General features: G+C 41.1%; 1 protein-coding gene across 4 annotated transcripts; it reads left to right on the forward strand.

Annotated features, from left to right (window-relative positions):
- Positions 1-3,107: 3,107 nt before the first annotated feature.
- cuedc2 (CUE domain containing 2) lies at positions 3,108-17,942 on the forward strand. 4 transcript variants are annotated; one of them, XM_030106734.1, is made up of 10 exons: positions 3,108-3,119; positions 14,752-14,821; positions 15,479-15,565; positions 15,663-15,806; positions 16,037-16,098; positions 16,231-16,364; positions 16,476-16,643; positions 16,741-16,805; positions 16,891-16,951; positions 17,031-17,942. In XM_030106734.1, exons 3-10 carry the CDS (start codon positions 15,492-15,494, stop codon positions 17,175-17,177), a joined length of 855 nt encoding a protein of 284 aa, XP_029962594.1. In that variant the 5' UTR covers positions 3,108-3,119; positions 14,752-14,821; positions 15,479-15,491; the 3' UTR covers positions 17,178-17,942. The 4 variants fall into 4 exon arrangements, with proteins under 4 accessions (XP_029962594.1, XP_029962593.1, XP_029962592.1 ...); XM_030106733.1 differs by having other exon boundaries at positions 3,114-3,119; positions 15,474-15,565; XM_030106732.1 differs by lacking the exon at positions 3,108-3,119 and having other exon boundaries at positions 14,720-14,821; positions 15,474-15,565.
- Positions 17,943-18,113: the final 171 nt, after the last annotated feature.

An 18,113-nucleotide genomic window follows, 5' to 3' on the forward strand; every position in this document is an offset into this window, starting at 1 on the left:
TTTTAAGTCGAGATGGTGGAAAGAGGCGAACCGGCTTTCCATGTGGACCACAGCAGCTGGATGAGACGCCAGGCTCAGTTATCAGTCTCAGCTCTATCGTCTCACACATTATGCAGGACTTTTCTATTAATTTGAACCTTTACTAAAGTTGATAGTGCACCAGAATGTCACATTTCTAAAATATCAGTGGTAAAATATATATTTTATAAAGCTTAAATGCATCATAACTTGTAGAACTCTGGTTGTAAATGCGAAGACATGTTCAGTTATTCAAAAAGAGCGCAAAATAAAGTGTTTTCTCAAAGTAAGTCTGAGCAGCAGCAAAAATATTAAAGTGCACATCATTTTCTGTCCTACACTGTTAAGTGTTGACGTATTGAAAACAGCATTAATCGGCTACAAAAAATTAAGTGTACATGCACTAAGAGTAAAAGAAGAAACTATGTATGCATGATAATAAAAGATAAAAGTCTTGAAAAAAAATGTTCCACTGCTGCTCGGGGTTCATTTATTGCAAAATGATTAGGGAAATGCTTGTTCTCTCTCCACATGACCCACATATCCAGCGTGACTGTGAGGAGAGATGTGGGCCAGAGCAACGGTGAAAACACACCGCGCTCACCCTGAGGAAAGCATGGCCTCAACTGGCCAAACACGGGCAGTACAACCTGCAGCAGCTGCCAGCGTTCCCAGTGCACATCAACATGCAAAACTGTCAGTTTTGTTTTGTTAGTAAAAGTTATGTCCAAAAATATCCCTACATGTTTGTGTTTGAGGTAAAAAAACATAAATAAAAAAAAAATGATGGTGGGTGATCTAGGTGGAGAAAACCCGCTGCTGTGTGATGAGGAATGAATAAATGTGTGGTGGTATATTTGAAACACACACAGTCACACGCTTTACACAGATAGTGGTGTTAGAGCAGCATTGTGTGTGACACGAGGGGATCGGTGTCAGCGTGTCACAGATGATCCCTGGTGTACTGTCTGACAGCAGACACCCTCAGGGCACCTCCTTCACTGCCGAGAATACAGCCGTCCATACGGCATCTGTCGTGAAACACAAGCGGGTGAGAGAGGGAGAGAGAGAGAAGAGAGAGAGAGAGGGAGGGTGTGTGTTTGAATGCGTTGTATTTTATATGGGCTCTTGATGCGTCTTGCCCCTGTTATTTCTGCCCTCTGCGTTTTCATGCCGCGGCGCTAAAAATTCACTCAAACACAGCCGCTATTATCTCACCCCGCACCTGCCTCACACACACTTTTTTTTTTTTTTTTTTTCCCTGGTAATCCCACCCTGGCAGCTACCTGCCACTGTGGCTACCTACCGGGATTAGCCCCCCCATTCTCCAGAGTCCCTCCTGTGTTTATTTGGCATGTCTTTAACGACAGGTCACTCTCGCTTCAGCCACTAATGACCTTGGTCCGCCACTCCTGCCACAGTAGGATTGCTCCATAAATGGTCAGTAAAGACTGAGTGTCTGAGGGTTAACGGCCCCCACTGTCACAAACAAAGGTAAGTAACAGTGACTGGGTGTGATTGTGGCGGGGCTTCAGCTCCTCCTGGTGCAGGATCTTTTCAGAGAGCGAGTAAGGCTTCACTGACTGGTTTATAAGGGTGGTAAACCAGCCCTCTAATATCAACATTTTGCTCAGTCTTTAGGTTATAAAGCAATTCGATCACCGTAGAGTAGAGAGGCAGGAATTTGCTCCATTAGTGCACAACTTTCCCTTCCGAGCACCGTCACCAGGTCTGACCTGCGTTATCGTCAAAATTTAATACTGAACTTGCACCTATATGGATGAAACAGCATCTCGTGCGCAATGCACAAGCAAAGATCTGCGATACATCAAAAACTCCTGCGTGTCGTGCTTCAGATCAGTCCTACTCACAAAGCAAACTGAAAACATACATTTTTAACATCTTTTTTGAGGTTTATCAACAAATGGTAAATAATGACTTTGTCGGGTAGCGCCACCATTTGGTCCAGAGTGTGCAGCACCTTCCAAAAAAAGAAATATTGGGAAATTAAGCTTCAGCAGCTAAGCCTATTTAAGGATTATGCGCTGGCCAACCTATAATAAATTTATATACTGAGTATTCAACACTGCAGCTCATCGCTGGTCTTCTTCAATCAACATTTCTTATAAAATTATGAGAATGAATTATTGATTGTGCTGCATGTTTAAGGATTTCCTGAAGAACGTTTTCATCTACATGTCTTTTTTTCATTGTAATTACATTATCACAGATGATCCAGGAAACTTGTAATTTGAACAAGCTGTAATTTTTTTCTCTTTTTAGAGAGATTCTAACTTTTATACAAGGAATACAGATTTTTAAAAAATCATGTTTTGGCAAACATTTAGATTAATGTGATAATGTGCATTTTTCTTGTTTAAAAAAACCAATGACTGTTTCTGTTAAAATTAATGACATTTTCTTCTGTGCCTCAGCTGTACTTACGGATAGCTTTAATACCAACACCTGTATTTACTAAAATGACCAAGCAAACCTTGCAGTTGCTGAAAAGATATTACATAATTTTAGTATTCAACCAAAGGTGCTATTAAACTCCTCACAGAGCTGGACATGCAGTAAGTTCTTTGGAAATAAGGTGACGAGACATTTTGCAATAAATACAAACTATGCAGTGCACAGTAAAGGTTTGTCCAAAGCTTTCAAACTCAATAAACAAAGACCAGAAAGGACTAAACACTTAGTTGTTCAACCGCTGTGACTTTATCGGAGCAACTGAGGAAAGTGCTGATCTAACACTTCTATAGTTGTTGAGAAGAGAAGCCTCTTGAAAAGGCACCAAGGAGCTGGGTCCACTCCCTGGGCAGACACAGACAGACTGCTGCAGATTAACTGGTTTTCTTAATGTCTCCTCTCTGGCAAACTTTTCTTTCAGGGGGTTGAGAGGCAAACGGGTCCCGGTGAAAGACTCACTCCCCATTAGTGGAGGTAAATGGCTCTTCTGTGAGCAACCGGTTAAAGCAGGGTGAGATAAAGGGCCTCTCCACACACTCCTTCAGCCAGATTAGAGAGGTGACTCTTGTCTCGAGGATGTAAAATGTTTATATGCACACAGGGAGCGCTCTACCGTAAGAACCTCAGCGGTGTCACTATTACGTTCATCATCAGGAATTCACGAGGCTCTTGTCGTCAGCTATGAACAAACTCATAATGATGCTTTTAAGACTCGCCTCAAACAGTGAGCCTTTGTGTTTTTCCATAAGCAAGACCTTAAATCCTGATTTCATTCTTATTAAAGTTAATGCTTTATTATTAACATCACACTATTTGAATGCACCGTATCAAGCTAAACAAGCAAAGGATTCTTTTTTCTTTGCTCCTCCGTACAACTTTTTCCTTTTTCAGTTTAAACTGTCAGATACTAAATTGTTGCAAAGCATCTTTCTTGAAGTCAAACTTCCTCACTTCTTGCGAGGTGGGACCGGAGGAGGAGGGGACTGGAGCTAATCGCAGGCTCATTGCTTCCTTGCCAGCTACCAGTCCCTGATTGCATTTCAGCCGAGAAGTAAATACTACATGCTCAGTTACCAGGTGAAATCAAGCAGGCAGATGTGTCTGCAGCCTCAGTAGATACTCGCTGGACCCTGCTTCTGTCTACCTGTGCCACAGACTTTCTCGCCAAGTCAGCTGCTGCTCATCCATGTTGCTGAGTGGGTCTGGGCGAGCGTGTGTGACAGTGAGAGGGGGAAAAAAAAAAAAACTCAGGGAAATGCATGAATAACTTAGCTTTAACTAAATTTTAGGGAATAAACATTACATACTCAGAAGAAAACAGACTTCCATGAAAATAAATAAAGTGAATTATTATGAACAAGACTCCAAAAACGTCTAAGTAACACAGGTAGCTTCAGATTTCAGGTCACATTAGGTCTGCTTGTTATGAGGAGTGTACAAAAGGAACGAGAGCAGCAGAGGTATGTTTGCCAGAGAAGGGGTGAGAATACAATAGCCCTCCTTCCAAGGGTCTGTAACCATAGACTCTAATAAAGTCACTGCCTGCAAATAAAGAACCAGTGTGCAGCTCGTGTTACAACAACAAGGGCGGCATTATACACCTCGGCTTTGTTTTGAAGTACACCAGCAAATGTTAAAGAGCAACAGACACAGCACAATGCGCATTATCTAATATTGATGCTCCTGTAATATGCTTTTTATTCTCATCTGTAGAACAGCTGATAATGACTTTATATTATTGATGCGACTGTCAGGCATTGAAGAGTGTGATGGGATGAGGTCTCCTCCGTCAGGGACGCCGTCTGAGCGGAGCACTGGAAGTCGGTGCAGGTGGAAAAACTGACGTTGAATTCTGAACATTTTCAGAATCGCATTTGATGAATATATTTATATTTTTTTTGTTTCAGAATTTCCTAAACAATTAACCAAACAAGGTAATTGCAGGTATGTCATTTTCTTAACTGATTGATTCATCTAAAATATAACTCAAAGCAGTGTGTATAGTTAATAAGATTTAATTAATGAAACGACTGACAATGCAAAGACAGTTTTATAATGACAGCCTTCCTCCATGAATTTTACTGTTTACTGAGGCAACAGTTGCATCCAATCTAAGTTTGAGGGAGTTTCTGTGTGATTTGCAGGCCTCCCTGCTGCTGAGAGGTTGTGACCCTGCTTTTTATTTTTCCCGGGGCTGTTGGGTTAATGAAGTAACAACAAACTGGGCCTGCGGCTAATTTGGAGTGGCACTTCCTGGCCCCTCCTGTCTCCGCGAAGACGTATTTCATTTTCTCTTATCTCTGCGTCGGTCATGTGGCTTTCCGCATGGACGCCCTTGTCTCCCCCAGTTGCGCGAATAATGGAAACTTCGTTAATGTCATTAATCTGCAGACCAGGCCATGAACCAAACACGTTTAACCTTTCTGGGTTCGCCTCCACCGTGCAGCTGGAGCAACCCTGTACCTTGAGTGTGTGTGTGTATGTGTGTGTGTGGACAGTTAAAGCTCATTGTATGAAAGAATACAAATCTCTTTTCAAAAAACAGAGAAGCACAATTTAACACTGCAGATATTCTAGTTTCTTCATAAGAGTTTGCTTTATGTTTTCTAAGAAAACAATGGACGGCCTAAGTTTAAGCTGCTCATCTTTTCCAATCAGCCTCAGCTGAGTGAATGGGTGTTTTATAGATGACAGCACTCTCACCTCCATCACGCACGTCCAAACAAAGCTGATGTCAAAAGCTTTCTTAATGACTAATCAGGTGGCTGCGATTCAGTCCTCATTCAAAACCCCTAATTCACACATTCCTCCAGCTCTGTGAATGGACAGCCAGGACCACATGTCATATACTTTCATTCACAAGAAAACAGAAGAGGGGGAGTGATGCTGGAAAAAAAAAAAAAAAGGAGTCTCTCTGGTAGGATGGGTAACCCAGGGGACATTTTCTTTTGTGTGGCGCTCAGCTTATGAGGCCAAATGCCAGCAGGCTTACCTCCACACTGTCTGTCTGTGTGTGTCCCCCTTTTTCCTTTGCACACAGTAATTAGGAGGATCTTAATGGAGAGGGGGTTTATTAGTGTCTGAGGAAGGCTTTAAACGTCACTTTAATTAAGGGGGATTCGACAGACAGCTTGTGTGGCGATGTCACCCATTTTATAAAATCCTTGTTTGGGCACAACAGGAAAACAGAAGTGGGTCTTTAAAAGGAAGGGCGAAAAGGCTTTGCGGAGGGAGACCGTCTAGACCGGTGGTCAGAGGGAGAGAATGGATAGCCTGACCCTGCCGGAGCATTAAGATGGCGATCATTATCTGGAAAGAAATTCCACACGTGCACGCAGGGGAGCAAAACATCGTCCCCATAAAAATGGGGCAGAGAAATCCGCCTGGCTTTTTTAGACTGTTTCATTCAAAAGATAACCTCACCGCTAAAATTTTGGAAGGGGGGATTAATTTATTCTCAGCATATCCTATGGCCATTCATGCAGGATATAAAATCCTAGATTATTTCCTGCTTGGTTAAACCGCATCCGGCCAGTCCCTCTCACAAAGCCATTCTAATGTTGCCATTAGTTATGCTCCTCTGGTGGCCAAAAGATTGATCCCAGAGAGTTGGAAGCCAATAAATGTGTACATGAATGGCAGAGGAAGATAACATGCTTCCCACAGATAGCAGGGGGGCCAATCACTGCTGAAACGGGATTGGAAAAAGATGATTGATGATACAGTAAGTGAAAATAGTGTCAGAACAATGACATTAAATACTGAGACAAGCTTTTGTTTGGCTTGTCTTATTCAATTTCTTAGATATATTTAATGCAATATTTAAACTGCTCTGAATTTTGACTTCTGTAATAAACTTAAAAAAAAAAATACTAAATTGCCACATTTGCAATAATCCTCTTTTACTTTGCAAAAAAAGAGAAATGTATCATGATTTTGACGTTCAAAAAAAAAATCTAACTTTGAGGGAAGTTTCACAGCCAAACAAAAGAGGGGAACTCGCATCCTAACAACTGGCAGACAACATGTACTCACTCATAAAAAGCGGTGTTGTCAGAGGCATCATGAGGCTATAAAAGCAGCGTCGTCCACAATAACCGCAGCTCCTGGGAGCCCACGGAGGGGATCTGATAATGGGCCTGAGGGGAAACGACAACGCGCTCAGGGAGCCGGGATTGTCTGGAAGACAGATAAGGAGACAGAAGAACAGGTTATCAGCTAGTTTATGAGGTGTCACCCTGCTCAAACACTCACCTGTTCTGCAGGGAAATCAGACACACACACACACACACACACGAACAGGCGTCCCATTAATTCACACAGGGATCTTACTGTTATGAATAATTTAAGACGAAGATGCCTTCGCACATTTAAAAACCAAGTCTCACAATGTTTAGCTGGTTAAATGCCAAATTTCATTTGCATGTTTAGTGTGATTTTATTTAATTATGTATGGAAGCTATAGGTACGTATGGTGACACGGCATGTTTCATTAACAACTACACTAAAACACATCACTGACTTCAGTTTACAGGATAAGAAAGCAAACTGTGCTTTGCTTTGATTTTAGTGTTTTAAACTTTTGGAATAAAATTTGGACATTGTGAAGAAATTGTGTTTGCCATTAAAAAACAAAAAGTGTTTTAACTTATACAGGATGTGTATCTGTCCAGGTTGTGTTAGTCAGCTGTCAAAATAGACTTACATAAATTCCTTAATTGGCTCTAATGATTGAACACCTCAGTAATTTAGCAGTTGAGAGAGGTCTCTGAAAAAACATGCACACACAAAAACATTCAAGCATGGCAGCGTCAGTTGATTAAACTTTCTGCACGCACTCCTCCTAAATTTATTCAAAGCGGCGAATTATTTCAGAATACATTTGAGTTGCCTTTGCTGTTCAGCAGTGGGGGGGGGAGAGAAAAGAAAAGGAGGAGAGCACTGTGACTGAGATGAATGGCAGCTGACCTGCAGAGGACTGGGGGGGGCGGCGAGCCTCGTGGCGGCCGCTGGACAGGTGCTTTCAAAACACTTCCACATGGTGTAGGTGGAGAACGGCGCCGTCGCCGCACCCTGGGCCATTCTGAAGGAAGAAGTAATATCGCAAAGCTTTTACTGACAATAAATTTCAGGAATCCAGACAGCAAACTCAACTCCTATTACCTGGATTGTGATTATTTACAGCTTTCAGTGTAAGATAAAACCTATTAAATAACATCGCCTGCTTCATTCTCTCATGCAAACCTGTGATTTTCTTGCAAAATGAATCACATTTTTTTTACAAAACAATCACTTGAAACAATTTGAAACAGTCGAAATTTCTCTCCCTTAGTGACTTTTTCCATATATCATGACAATTATCACAGCCTGAATAACTGAAGAGCTTTTTTTTTTTCCAATCATCTCCATGCAGGCTGTCGATAACACTGGCAAAAGTATGCTTACTGAAATGGTTAATTGCAAGATATTTCTAAAAACTTCACTTCATTATATCACACAGAAAGCGATGTAGTGCACTTTTCAGATTAAATAACACCGGTTAAATGACATGCCTCGATGTGCAGCCCACGTCGCCGGTGAAACAAGACGGAAGTGTTCCCTTCCATAAAGAAAACAGACACAACCTCCCGGAGACAGCTCCAGTGCACGGCCGCGTTCTGCCGATTCTTTATCATTATTCCTTCACCCACGTAAATGATCAAAACAAATGACAATCTCTGTGCAAAGAAGAGACGGAGCCCGCAAAAGGGAGTCTGACAGCCATTTCCACAACAGATGTTTTTACAGAGGGGTGTCTTCTCTCTGCTGAGCAGTCTCACACATGAGAGACCCCCAAAAGCTTCAGAGAAACGTCCAGAAAACCAACATGTAAATTTGCAACTGCCAAGTCTGAGACTAGCGGGCCCGCGCCAGTTCGCTTAGGAGGAAAAAAAGAGGAATGGTTATAAATTAACGTTTAAATATACATATCAGCGCTGGTGATTTAAAAAAGGCGGCGGGGTGGAATTAGAGCTTCGATATCAGAAAAAGACAACAGACAACATTGTTATGTGTTATCATGAAAAGATAAGTCCCTATTGATCCAGCTTATGGGCAAAGGCTGCACTATTGACAGGAAGACGGAATATGTTGGAGGGGCAATATTTCATACATTTGGACTGTTCACTCCATCACTGTGAGAGGGTGTTTTTCTGGGCTGTATATAATAACACATGTGCTCTTTATTTCCCTCAGATCAATGGTAATGCGAGGGGGGGCCGCAAAAGATGGATGCCACGGGCAGGTTAACCTATCGACTGCACAACAGAGACACACAGACCAAGACAGGGGAGACCGATTCATTTGCTGGGATGAACCCGAGCCGGTTGTGTTTTGCATCGCTCTGCTTATTGCGCCCATCTGTCGTCGCTACACAAAACTTCACCCGAGCACTTAAGTTCGGGTTTAACAACTGCATCTCCGAGGACGTGTCGGTTTTTCCTCTGTTAATTAAATTGTTTTATCAATAGGAATCAACATTTCCTGCAGAACCAGTCTGGCGCTTCACTGTTTGTGTCCGACTGTGGAAGTTTTTGAAAGGATGGAGAAAGTGCCAGTGGGCCGCCGGGTGACCGTTTCCGGAGGCAGACGGGAAGGCAGCAGGCCCACATATGGGGGCCAGGATCTGGATCGGCTGCTCCAACAACAGCCCGCATAACCTTAAGACTGCGCTCCAACTCATTTCAAGTCAATTCTTTTGAAGAAGAGAAGTGTGTAGTGGTACTTTCTATTACAAAACATGTGCCAACTTTAATTTCACAAGCATTCTTAACACTGTACTTGTAAAAAAAACCTGCACACGATCACTTCGAATCACCTGACCGTCACAAACCAAGCAGAGAAAGGTGAAATGATGATTAATAAGTCCCAAATTTGATTAAACATGGGTTATGATTATGAAGGAGGACTTATATTGTAAAAGTTTCCTTTAATTAAACTGCACTGTGCTTGAATTCACCCTGTAAATGCACCTTTTGTCATGCTTTAGAACAATTTTTTAACAAACTCTCCATTGACAAGAATGTGCCGATCCCATCTCTGCCGCACAGGTGATTCGACTGCGAATACCACATAATTCTCAGCCTTTCTATTGTGGATGCAATGCCACACGTTCACTGAGAAAATACAATAAAATCTAAATATGAAGTCACTCTGGCTGAACTGCAAATTGAACGTTAATAGAAGAATACTGTTCCAACAGACAGCTCGGAGCATTATTGTCTAAAGTTGGGTAAAGGGTAATTAATTTGGCAGTAAATCATTCAGTGTTTTGGGGAGTCTGATGAGAACTGTAAAATTATTTTTTTTCTCTCCCTCTCTCTCTCTCTTTCTCTCTCTCTCTCTCTCTCTCAGACGTCGCCTCAGCCAACCCCCAGTTCCTATTGTCTATGTGAAAATGGAAATCTGTGCCACCAGTACAATATCCACATTATGTGCCCTGCCTCCACATTGTTGCAGGACATGCTTGATTGTGCCCTGGCATATAGGAGCAGAACTGTATAAACATACCATTAGCACACATTAAGGGCCGCCTTTCACTTACATTAATGAGCAAAATGTGAACGGTTAAATCTAATTTTACACGTTGAAATAAAATGACGGATGTTTTCAGAACAGTTTTTGTTCTTTTAAATGGAATGTTCATATATATTACTTCAACTACACACTTTTCAAGAAACTATTTTATCATGTTCTCTTTTTGCCACATTCTTAAAACAATCATAAGGATAATGTTTTGCTGCTTAACTTATTCACCCACTGTCTTGTCTAGTACAGTTTCTGTGAATATAAAACATAGAGTACATTAATTTAAGTAATTGCCAGCATGTTTTTATATTTAATTTGTCAAACAGCTGAATGCTTTCTGATGTGTGCAACAACAGAAGAGACTCAATGTTTCTGTTATTTTCAAGTCAAATTGTTTTTTTCTTTAAAGGACATGATTACATCCATGGTTTTATCAGTTTTCCTCGACATTGTTAGAAATAACCCGTTTTGAAACATGCGTGCCTTCCATTTTCTCAAAAGCCACTGCCTGCATCAAAAAGGCACGTCTGTCTTCACCCATAAAAATAAATTAGAAAAGCAAGCTGGGAAACAAACCGCACAGAAATGAAAGGTTAAAATGTCAACACAACATAAGGAGATTTCAGTGACAGTGAGTAAAACAAAAAACTGCTTAAATGTAATTTAAACTTATATTTTTAGGATTACAGGGCGGCTCGGGATTATGTGTGTGTTTACAGATAATCAGGGAAGCAACCAGACACGCCAGTGTGTTGTCAATTTGATACATGTATTTAAAATTGCTTTTTGTCTTACTTAAAGGTCCAAAGAGCATATCATCCCCTCTGAAAAATAAACAGGGGGCCTGCTGTCTCTAATAACTCAATGCTGCCACCCAGTGTCCAGACATCTTCAGTTTTTTTTTTATTTTAAAGGAGAATTGAAGCTGGAAGTTTAGCAGATCTGTTACATTAGAGGCTGCATTAAGCAGTTAACTTCACCTTAGAAAAGATGGAAAATGTGATTATACACAGGTCAGTGAGAGGATGGGAGGTTATTCTGTTTTATGTTCCGCTAAATGTGGCGTGGCTGTGGTCTGTGTTAGTGTAGCATTTTGTTTATTTAAGTGTTGTACAAGCAAAGGTTGCCTGAAGCGAGCGTGTACAACTTTAATACACCTGTGAAAGTAACAGCACAACACATCGGAGGGAAATGGTTGGGGTGTTCCATGGCTCGCAGGCTGCTGTTATGTGTCAGCTGTGAACACACAGATAAACAAAATGCTGTCCTTCACTGTAGCGTTTACACGCTCTTCCCCGATACCTCCGCCGCTGCGCCTGTCTAGCCATGAGCTCAGAGTTGAAACAGAGTTCAGCCAAGTTGAGAATTGTTCTTTGCTTGTTTTATCAGCGGCGTGTACCATATTTCCTCCATGAAATACTACAGCCGGCAAGAGATACTGCCAGGGCAGCAAGAAAACAATCGAACGGGCATTAATGATTTACACATACATATCTGCTATAATACCAACACGGGCGGCGGTAACTGAGAGCAGGATCTCATGAGATCACTGATGCTGCCTCAGATAACACCTCCATCATCAACTATGTATGGATCTGGATAAGGTCTAAGTGAGAGTAGACTATTTTACCCGCCTAACGTGGACCACACAGTCACAGATTCTGACAAGAGAACTAAAGAAAAGCCTCACATTTATCCACTTGCCAGATTCTTGACTAATAAAATGAACACACATCAAGCTCAATATGAAAGTCCCCTGCTATGATTCTGATCCATGTATGAATGTCTGAAGAGGACAATCTGAGACGTTCTGACACACTGAACAAAAACAACTTAAACTACAATTAAACACGAGGAGTAATAATGCTGGCTGATTATTTACTGTCATCATTTTAAGTCAAGGCGACATTTCAGCTCCACGGCACAATCAGGCTGCAGCCTATTACTTTCACTGTCAGTTATTTTGTTATGTTCTCCATTATACTCATTATACTTTTTGACATGGAGACATCAACTTCTACTTCCAAATGTTTACAGCACAGCCTAAAATGTCTGGTTTTGACTTCAGAAATAGTTCACAGCAAAACATGTTTAGCCCGTATTGGTCTCCAAGAGTACATGAAAGATTTACAACATAAAACTGTCAAACCATTTTAATGTTATTCAACTAAAAGAAGCATAGTTCCTTTCACACAGACAAGTGCCTTTAACAATTTTACAGATTCTACTAAAATGCTACAGCCTTCATTTATACAAAGACAGCCAGATATAAAACATAACTGCCTCTTCTCTTTTTATGGAGCGCGGGGCTTTTTATCCATTGAAAACACTGTGACTGACACAGAGGCAGCAGTCAAAAGGTACCACCCGATTATCAAGATGGAGGTATTTCATTCACTGGGCATGTTCTGTATATCAGCCCATCTGAATATAACAATTAAGCCATCACCTATCTCCAAGGAAACCAAATATGGATATATTCATTGCAATCAGGTGTGCCACAGCAGGGACAGACCTGAAACATGCGGGACAGGGGTCCCTCAGGACCCAGACTGGACCCCCCCACCACAAATACACAGAGAATTTTTTGCATTATGATGCTGAAATATTTCTGACAATACTCCTGATTGATTGAATAGTCTGATTTCTGATTATTATAGTTTCCAATGTTTTCAATGTGGATGTTGGAAAAAGATTACCTCAGTGCATCACAGTACATTCATATTTAAAGCATGCTGCTGCAATACCATTCATCTTCAACTACAGATTTTTTTTCTTTCAAACATAAATACTTTTCTTTTTAGTGTTGATTACTAATAATTGGTATTCAACTGTTTATATCTCAGAAATTAGTTAATTACTTCTATGTCTTGTGCTCCCGTTCGAGGACATTGAATCCAAAGGTAAATACATGGGCAAGGTCAATAGGTTGCTAAAGTGTAGGATGGGTAGGTTGCGACCATTGCATGCTAATTTGGATTGGTAAAATGCGCTGCGCAATCGCGCAAATTGCCCAAAAGCGCCTCTGAACATATTGTGACCAAAAACAACCTTCTAAATTATCTTGACGTCTTTGGAAATAAATGTCAGAGGAAATAACCAAAGTTCTTTTAGTTGTACTACCTGAACTGCAGCTCTGCCACGAGGACTTCCGGTCACGACGGAACAACGATCAATGACACGTGCAGAGTCACGTGAGCTGGATAGAAATAATGATTTGAATATATATGAGAGGAAACCACAGGAGAAAAAAAATAAAGAAGCATATTTTATTTGGTAAAATTACTTCCCTGTATTTGATCCATCATATTCAAAGTTAAGAACAGCTCCTGAGAAGCTGGTTGTCAATTCAATACTTTTTAGTATCAATGATAAAATAATCATCTTAAAACAGTTTGACAGATGAAGAAGAAAAACTCAGTGTTTTTGTTTGTCTGTTGGTTATTTACACCTTACTTTTAAATATGAACAATATTGGAATATTTATTATTCCTTAAATGCTTATTTTCATATCATTTGTGCAATGAGCTGCTGTGATGACTGAATTTCAAAAGGTGGGATGAATAGAACGAAATTTTTTCTTATCTCTTAAGTAAAACAAATAAACAAACAAACAAAACAGATTGCCATAAAGCAGGCCAATCCACTCTCTGCGGGCCTGATGGAGGCATAGAAGGCAGAACACAAACTGTCATTTTCACTGTCAAAGACCCTGCAGGAAGTTACAGAGGAACATGGAGCCAATTTCTGACTCATTAAACACTAACATAATGCTCTTTAGTGAGATGCCTTAAGAACTGAAAGTTGATCTACCAGGCATAAAGGCATTATTAAAAGAGAAGAAAGAGCACAGACATGAGACAGACCAGAAAAAAATCCACTCTGTGTAGACCTCCCAGCAATCTAAACCTACAGCAGTAGAAATTAGTCCAGGGTGGCCTGGTCGAGCCAGAACTGTTAAATAGGAAAGGTAAAAGTAGAGACTGGGTTAGCTCCCCTCAATGAAACTGTGAGCTGGTTCATGACGGGAGCCTGACAGCTGAAAGAGACTACTTTGCTGCCACTGCAACCCCAAATGAAGTAAATTGTACAGCAGATAGATGGATGGAGAAAAAAATGCATGCTCCATTACTCTGAGTCAACATGTTTCTAATTTTGGAGACATTAGGCAGGTGAAAAAAGGCAGTCATACAGACGAAGGATAACTTCTGGTCAAAGTAACTCCCAGGTTACTCACAGAGAAAGTCAATGTAATACCATTCAGTGTTATTAAGCTGAGATAATTTCCCTCTCAGATGTTTTGGTCCACATATAACAACTAATGCTTTGAGAAGATGAAAATTACAGCGCATCCAAGACTTTATCTGTTTGAGACAGACTTCTAATAGACAAGTTGATCAGTATAATCTGATTTCATGAATAAATACATTTGTGTATCGTAATAAAAGATAACATATAAAACAGGTATTGCACTCACTTCAAATGCAAAACCACCATCTTTACATTATAAAACTAGGCAAGGTGAGAAATACTTTTTTTAATTACTTTTTTATTATTATTATTAGCTATAAGCAGTTTGTAATTCCCCCCTGTGAAACAACAGGACTGAGGTTTGTTGCCCCGGGCTGTTTACACTGAGGGGAAATGACGTGCGGTATTTTGAATGGTGCGGGTTACGGAGCATCGCAGAGCCAGTGTGTATCCATCCTCTCCACTCACATCTGGGGACACATCTGACATTCATGTCTCCATAAATCCTGTCACAGTAGGTCTGGTTCCCGTGAGAACTTGCTCAAAAAAAGAAAAACGAGCTTGACTCGGCTTTCAAGCGTTAGCATCGTTAGCCCTGTTGTTATTACTGTGTGTTAGCTACCAGCTAGCGCTAATTCGCCCTCAGCCCGCCGCTATTTCTCTGCTAAGATAAAAGAATGAAAGATAAAGGTTAACCTTGTTGGCGAATGTAGAGAGATAAGGTTGGAGACGCGTGTCGATATGCGTGCCACTTTATTGCACGCTTGCAGACTTTGTGGTTTTGCTTATTGTAGGTTAGCATCCATGCTAATAATTAACCATTAGCTGCTAACGTGATGGAGATTGTTAAACTGCTGCAGATGAGCGCTGTTGTGTCATTTAAACACTGAGCAGTAATGCACGTTTTCTTGATAGTTAGCTTCGTATTTTTTTTTTTTTTATTTTGTTTTTCAACACATACGCTAACTCGACTTGGGATCTTTAGAATAAGTCAACGTCGTCCTGTCAAAAAAATAAAAGCTTTTGTAAGGACTGGTTTTGTAACAGGCTCATGTAAGACTGGCCTGAAAGTATGTGCCACACTTGGTTCATGGTTTGGTTATTGAAAGGTTTGCAGCCTCGCCTCTCTCTCTCTTCTCTCTCTCTGACCGTGTATTTTCTCTCAGCAAAGCAGGGGAAAAGCAATGGACCTCCACAAAATCATCCACAATGCGCTGCACGAGTTTATTCAGACTTACATCCCTGATGCAGACCTCAGGTAAAGTGTTTCCCAGATTTATTGTAATTGCAAGAGACGTCTTGTTTGGTTAGTTTTTGCAATGGCTGCATTTTTTTCTTTCTTACTTCTATTGCAGCACACTGGATGATGTTCTCCTGTCTTACATAACTGGAGTCCTGGAGGATCTTGGCTCACAGCAGAGTGTTGAGGAGAACTTTGATGTGGAGGTCTTCACAGAGATGCTGGAGGCTTACATTCCGGGCTTTGCTGAAATAGACAGGTATAAAGACAGCCGCTGTTTCTCTATTTTGTAAGTCACCTGTGGTTTGATGGTCGTGCTGGAGAAAAGGTTGTGGAAAGGGAAGAAAAAACATGTCTGTGTTTATGTGAATATATGTCAGGTTAGAACAGAAGTGGGATGCTTTGTCATGTTTCACATCAGTTCTACTAATCCTGTTTATATTTCAATTTCACTGTGTCATGCAGCTTGTTTTCCCCTTTTTTTAACAGCGTGAAAGTCTGTGAAATGATGTTCAGTTTAGCTTCAAAGCTTGCGACTGCTCGGACCTCAGGTATTGTTTTTATTGTCATATTTCATGGATATTGTGTTGTTACTCTTCTAGCATGTGTTGCAGACAGAAATAATCTGCTGAACACTTTTCCCACTGTGTGTCGGAGCTGATTCCTTTGTTGTTCTTTTTTAGCTGATGACGAAAATGATGCGCCGAAGGAAACAACTGCAGAACTGACATTGAAAGTGGCCAAGATGCCCAACGAGCCCCAACCAGGAATAGAAACGCAGTGCCTTAAAACACCGACAGAGGGCGCCACTGCCAAGGTTATCATTTCAGCAGCTCACTTACTTGCACTGTTGATGCAGCTTCCTGTGTGTCCTTGGATGATGTAATTTTCATTAGGAATGAGGAATTTTAAATGCGTGTCTGTTCAGCTGCCAGTGTCTGAGTGGGAGGCTCAGGAGCAACACCTGCTCGAGATGTTTCCCAAGTGCAGTCTGTCCGAGGCCCGCAGCGCGCTGTCTATTGCCAAAGGAGACATGGAGGAAGCTGTGCGCCTCATCATCGAGGGAGACGTCCAGCTCAGCCCCTCTCCTTTCAATGTCAGCCTCCACTGCACACCCAAACAAACTGCATCTGAGCACACTGTGTTTGTCCAGAGTTCTGATGACTAATTTTTTTTTTTTGACGGTGCATCAGGTAAACCATGGGAAAAACATTTCCTCACAGGCGGACCAGAAGCTTAAAGAGAGCATCCTTGAAAAGTAAGGTCATTTGTGTCACGTTTAGAAGACGCTGGCCTCACTCGTTTGCTTCCGGTTTGGTTAAGGCTGTGTTTGGTGTCTTCAGGTACATGCTCGTGGACAGAGAGGAGGATAACAAGACACATCGGCCTGTTGCTCCCAAAGATGTAAGACTGCCGCGATAAATATTCTCAGATTTCACACTGAATACACTCAAACCTAATGGTGTGATTTTTGTTGTCGCAGGCTCCAAAGAAGCTAGTTCGTTACCATAGCAACCAAGTGGTCACCACCAAAGGTGAGCGGTATCAGCTCGTGAAGACAAACGAGGCGGAGGACATGAAGAAGACGTACGTCAATCTGAAGCCTGCACGGAAGTACAGATTTCATTGATGAGCACAACACTGTAAGAGCAGCTACTGACGATATTGTTTACAGTATTTTTATTATTTTTTTTTATTTATCAAGTTCATTTAGCCGTTTGTTTTCTCTCAAGTACAGGAAGAAATTCAACAGCGTGGTCGTGGCTTTTTTTTGTAATGAATATTATTACACCATCATATGCCTTGGTTGAAACTTTAAGTTGGACAGTGTTTTGGTTGCAGTACTGTTTAATCGAGTGATATTCCAGTCATGTTGTGGTAACTTGTGTTTTGGTTCAACAGCCTAACCTATAATGTGCTACAGAAGTGTGTACACCCCCCGTGTGTGTAGTATGTGTGGGATTATTCCAAATTGTATCAACTGAGGGGATTCCAGCATGTCCGGTACAGTGTTTTACTTCACTGTTCTCATGGGGGAAATTTAACTTCAGCCCTACAATGCTGACCTGGCGTTACCTGTGGACTCCCACAATCAGCAAATATGAACAAAAGAAACAGTAAGCAGAGGTATGAAAGTATGTATGGCGACTGTCATGAATTTGCTTACTTTTTGAAGAAAAAAAAACTTATAGGTGCTCCCATAGATGAATTATTTCTTCTTTTTTTTTTCAAGCAAACAACAGAAAGCAATTTTAAAATGCGTACTGTAACTCACATAAACTCAATGTAAGGATACTACAGCGAGTTAAAAAATCTATTTTTCCAGAAAACATGACAGTATCACTGCTGCTGTATGGCGTTGCTGTAAAACTATCTCCATTTACCATTGTGCCTGATAAAATCCACCGTTGCCAAATCCTTTTTTGTATGGGACACGTTCATCACTGGGAGCTGACATGGCTGTGCTGGAGAAACATTTCCGTAGTTTATGCAACTTTGGCTATCAAACTTTGTGCAGGCACATTGAAAAGCAATCTTTTCATTTATTTTTATTTTGAGTGTGTGA

The sequence above is a fragment of the Salarias fasciatus genome, chromosome 13 (genome assembly GCF_902148845.1).
Source record: "Salarias fasciatus chromosome 13, fSalaFa1.1, whole genome shotgun sequence".
NCBI lineage: Eukaryota > Metazoa > Chordata > Actinopteri > Blenniiformes > Blenniidae > Salarias > Salarias fasciatus.

Excerpts from the sequence above, each read along its gene's own strand:
- cuedc2 (XM_030106732.1), top strand. The coding sequence starts at position 14,720 with ATGGTGCGGGTTACGGAGCATCGCAGAGCCAGTGTGTATCCATCCTCT. Across the intron at positions 15,807-16,036 it reads GGCTTTGCTGAAATAGACAG|CGTGAAAGTCTGTGAAATGA; the intron begins GTATAAAGACAG and ends TTTTTTTAACAG. Across the intron at positions 16,644-16,740 it reads TCAGCCCCTCTCCTTTCAAT|GTAAACCATGGGAAAAACAT; the intron begins GTCAGCCTCCAC and ends ACGGTGCATCAG.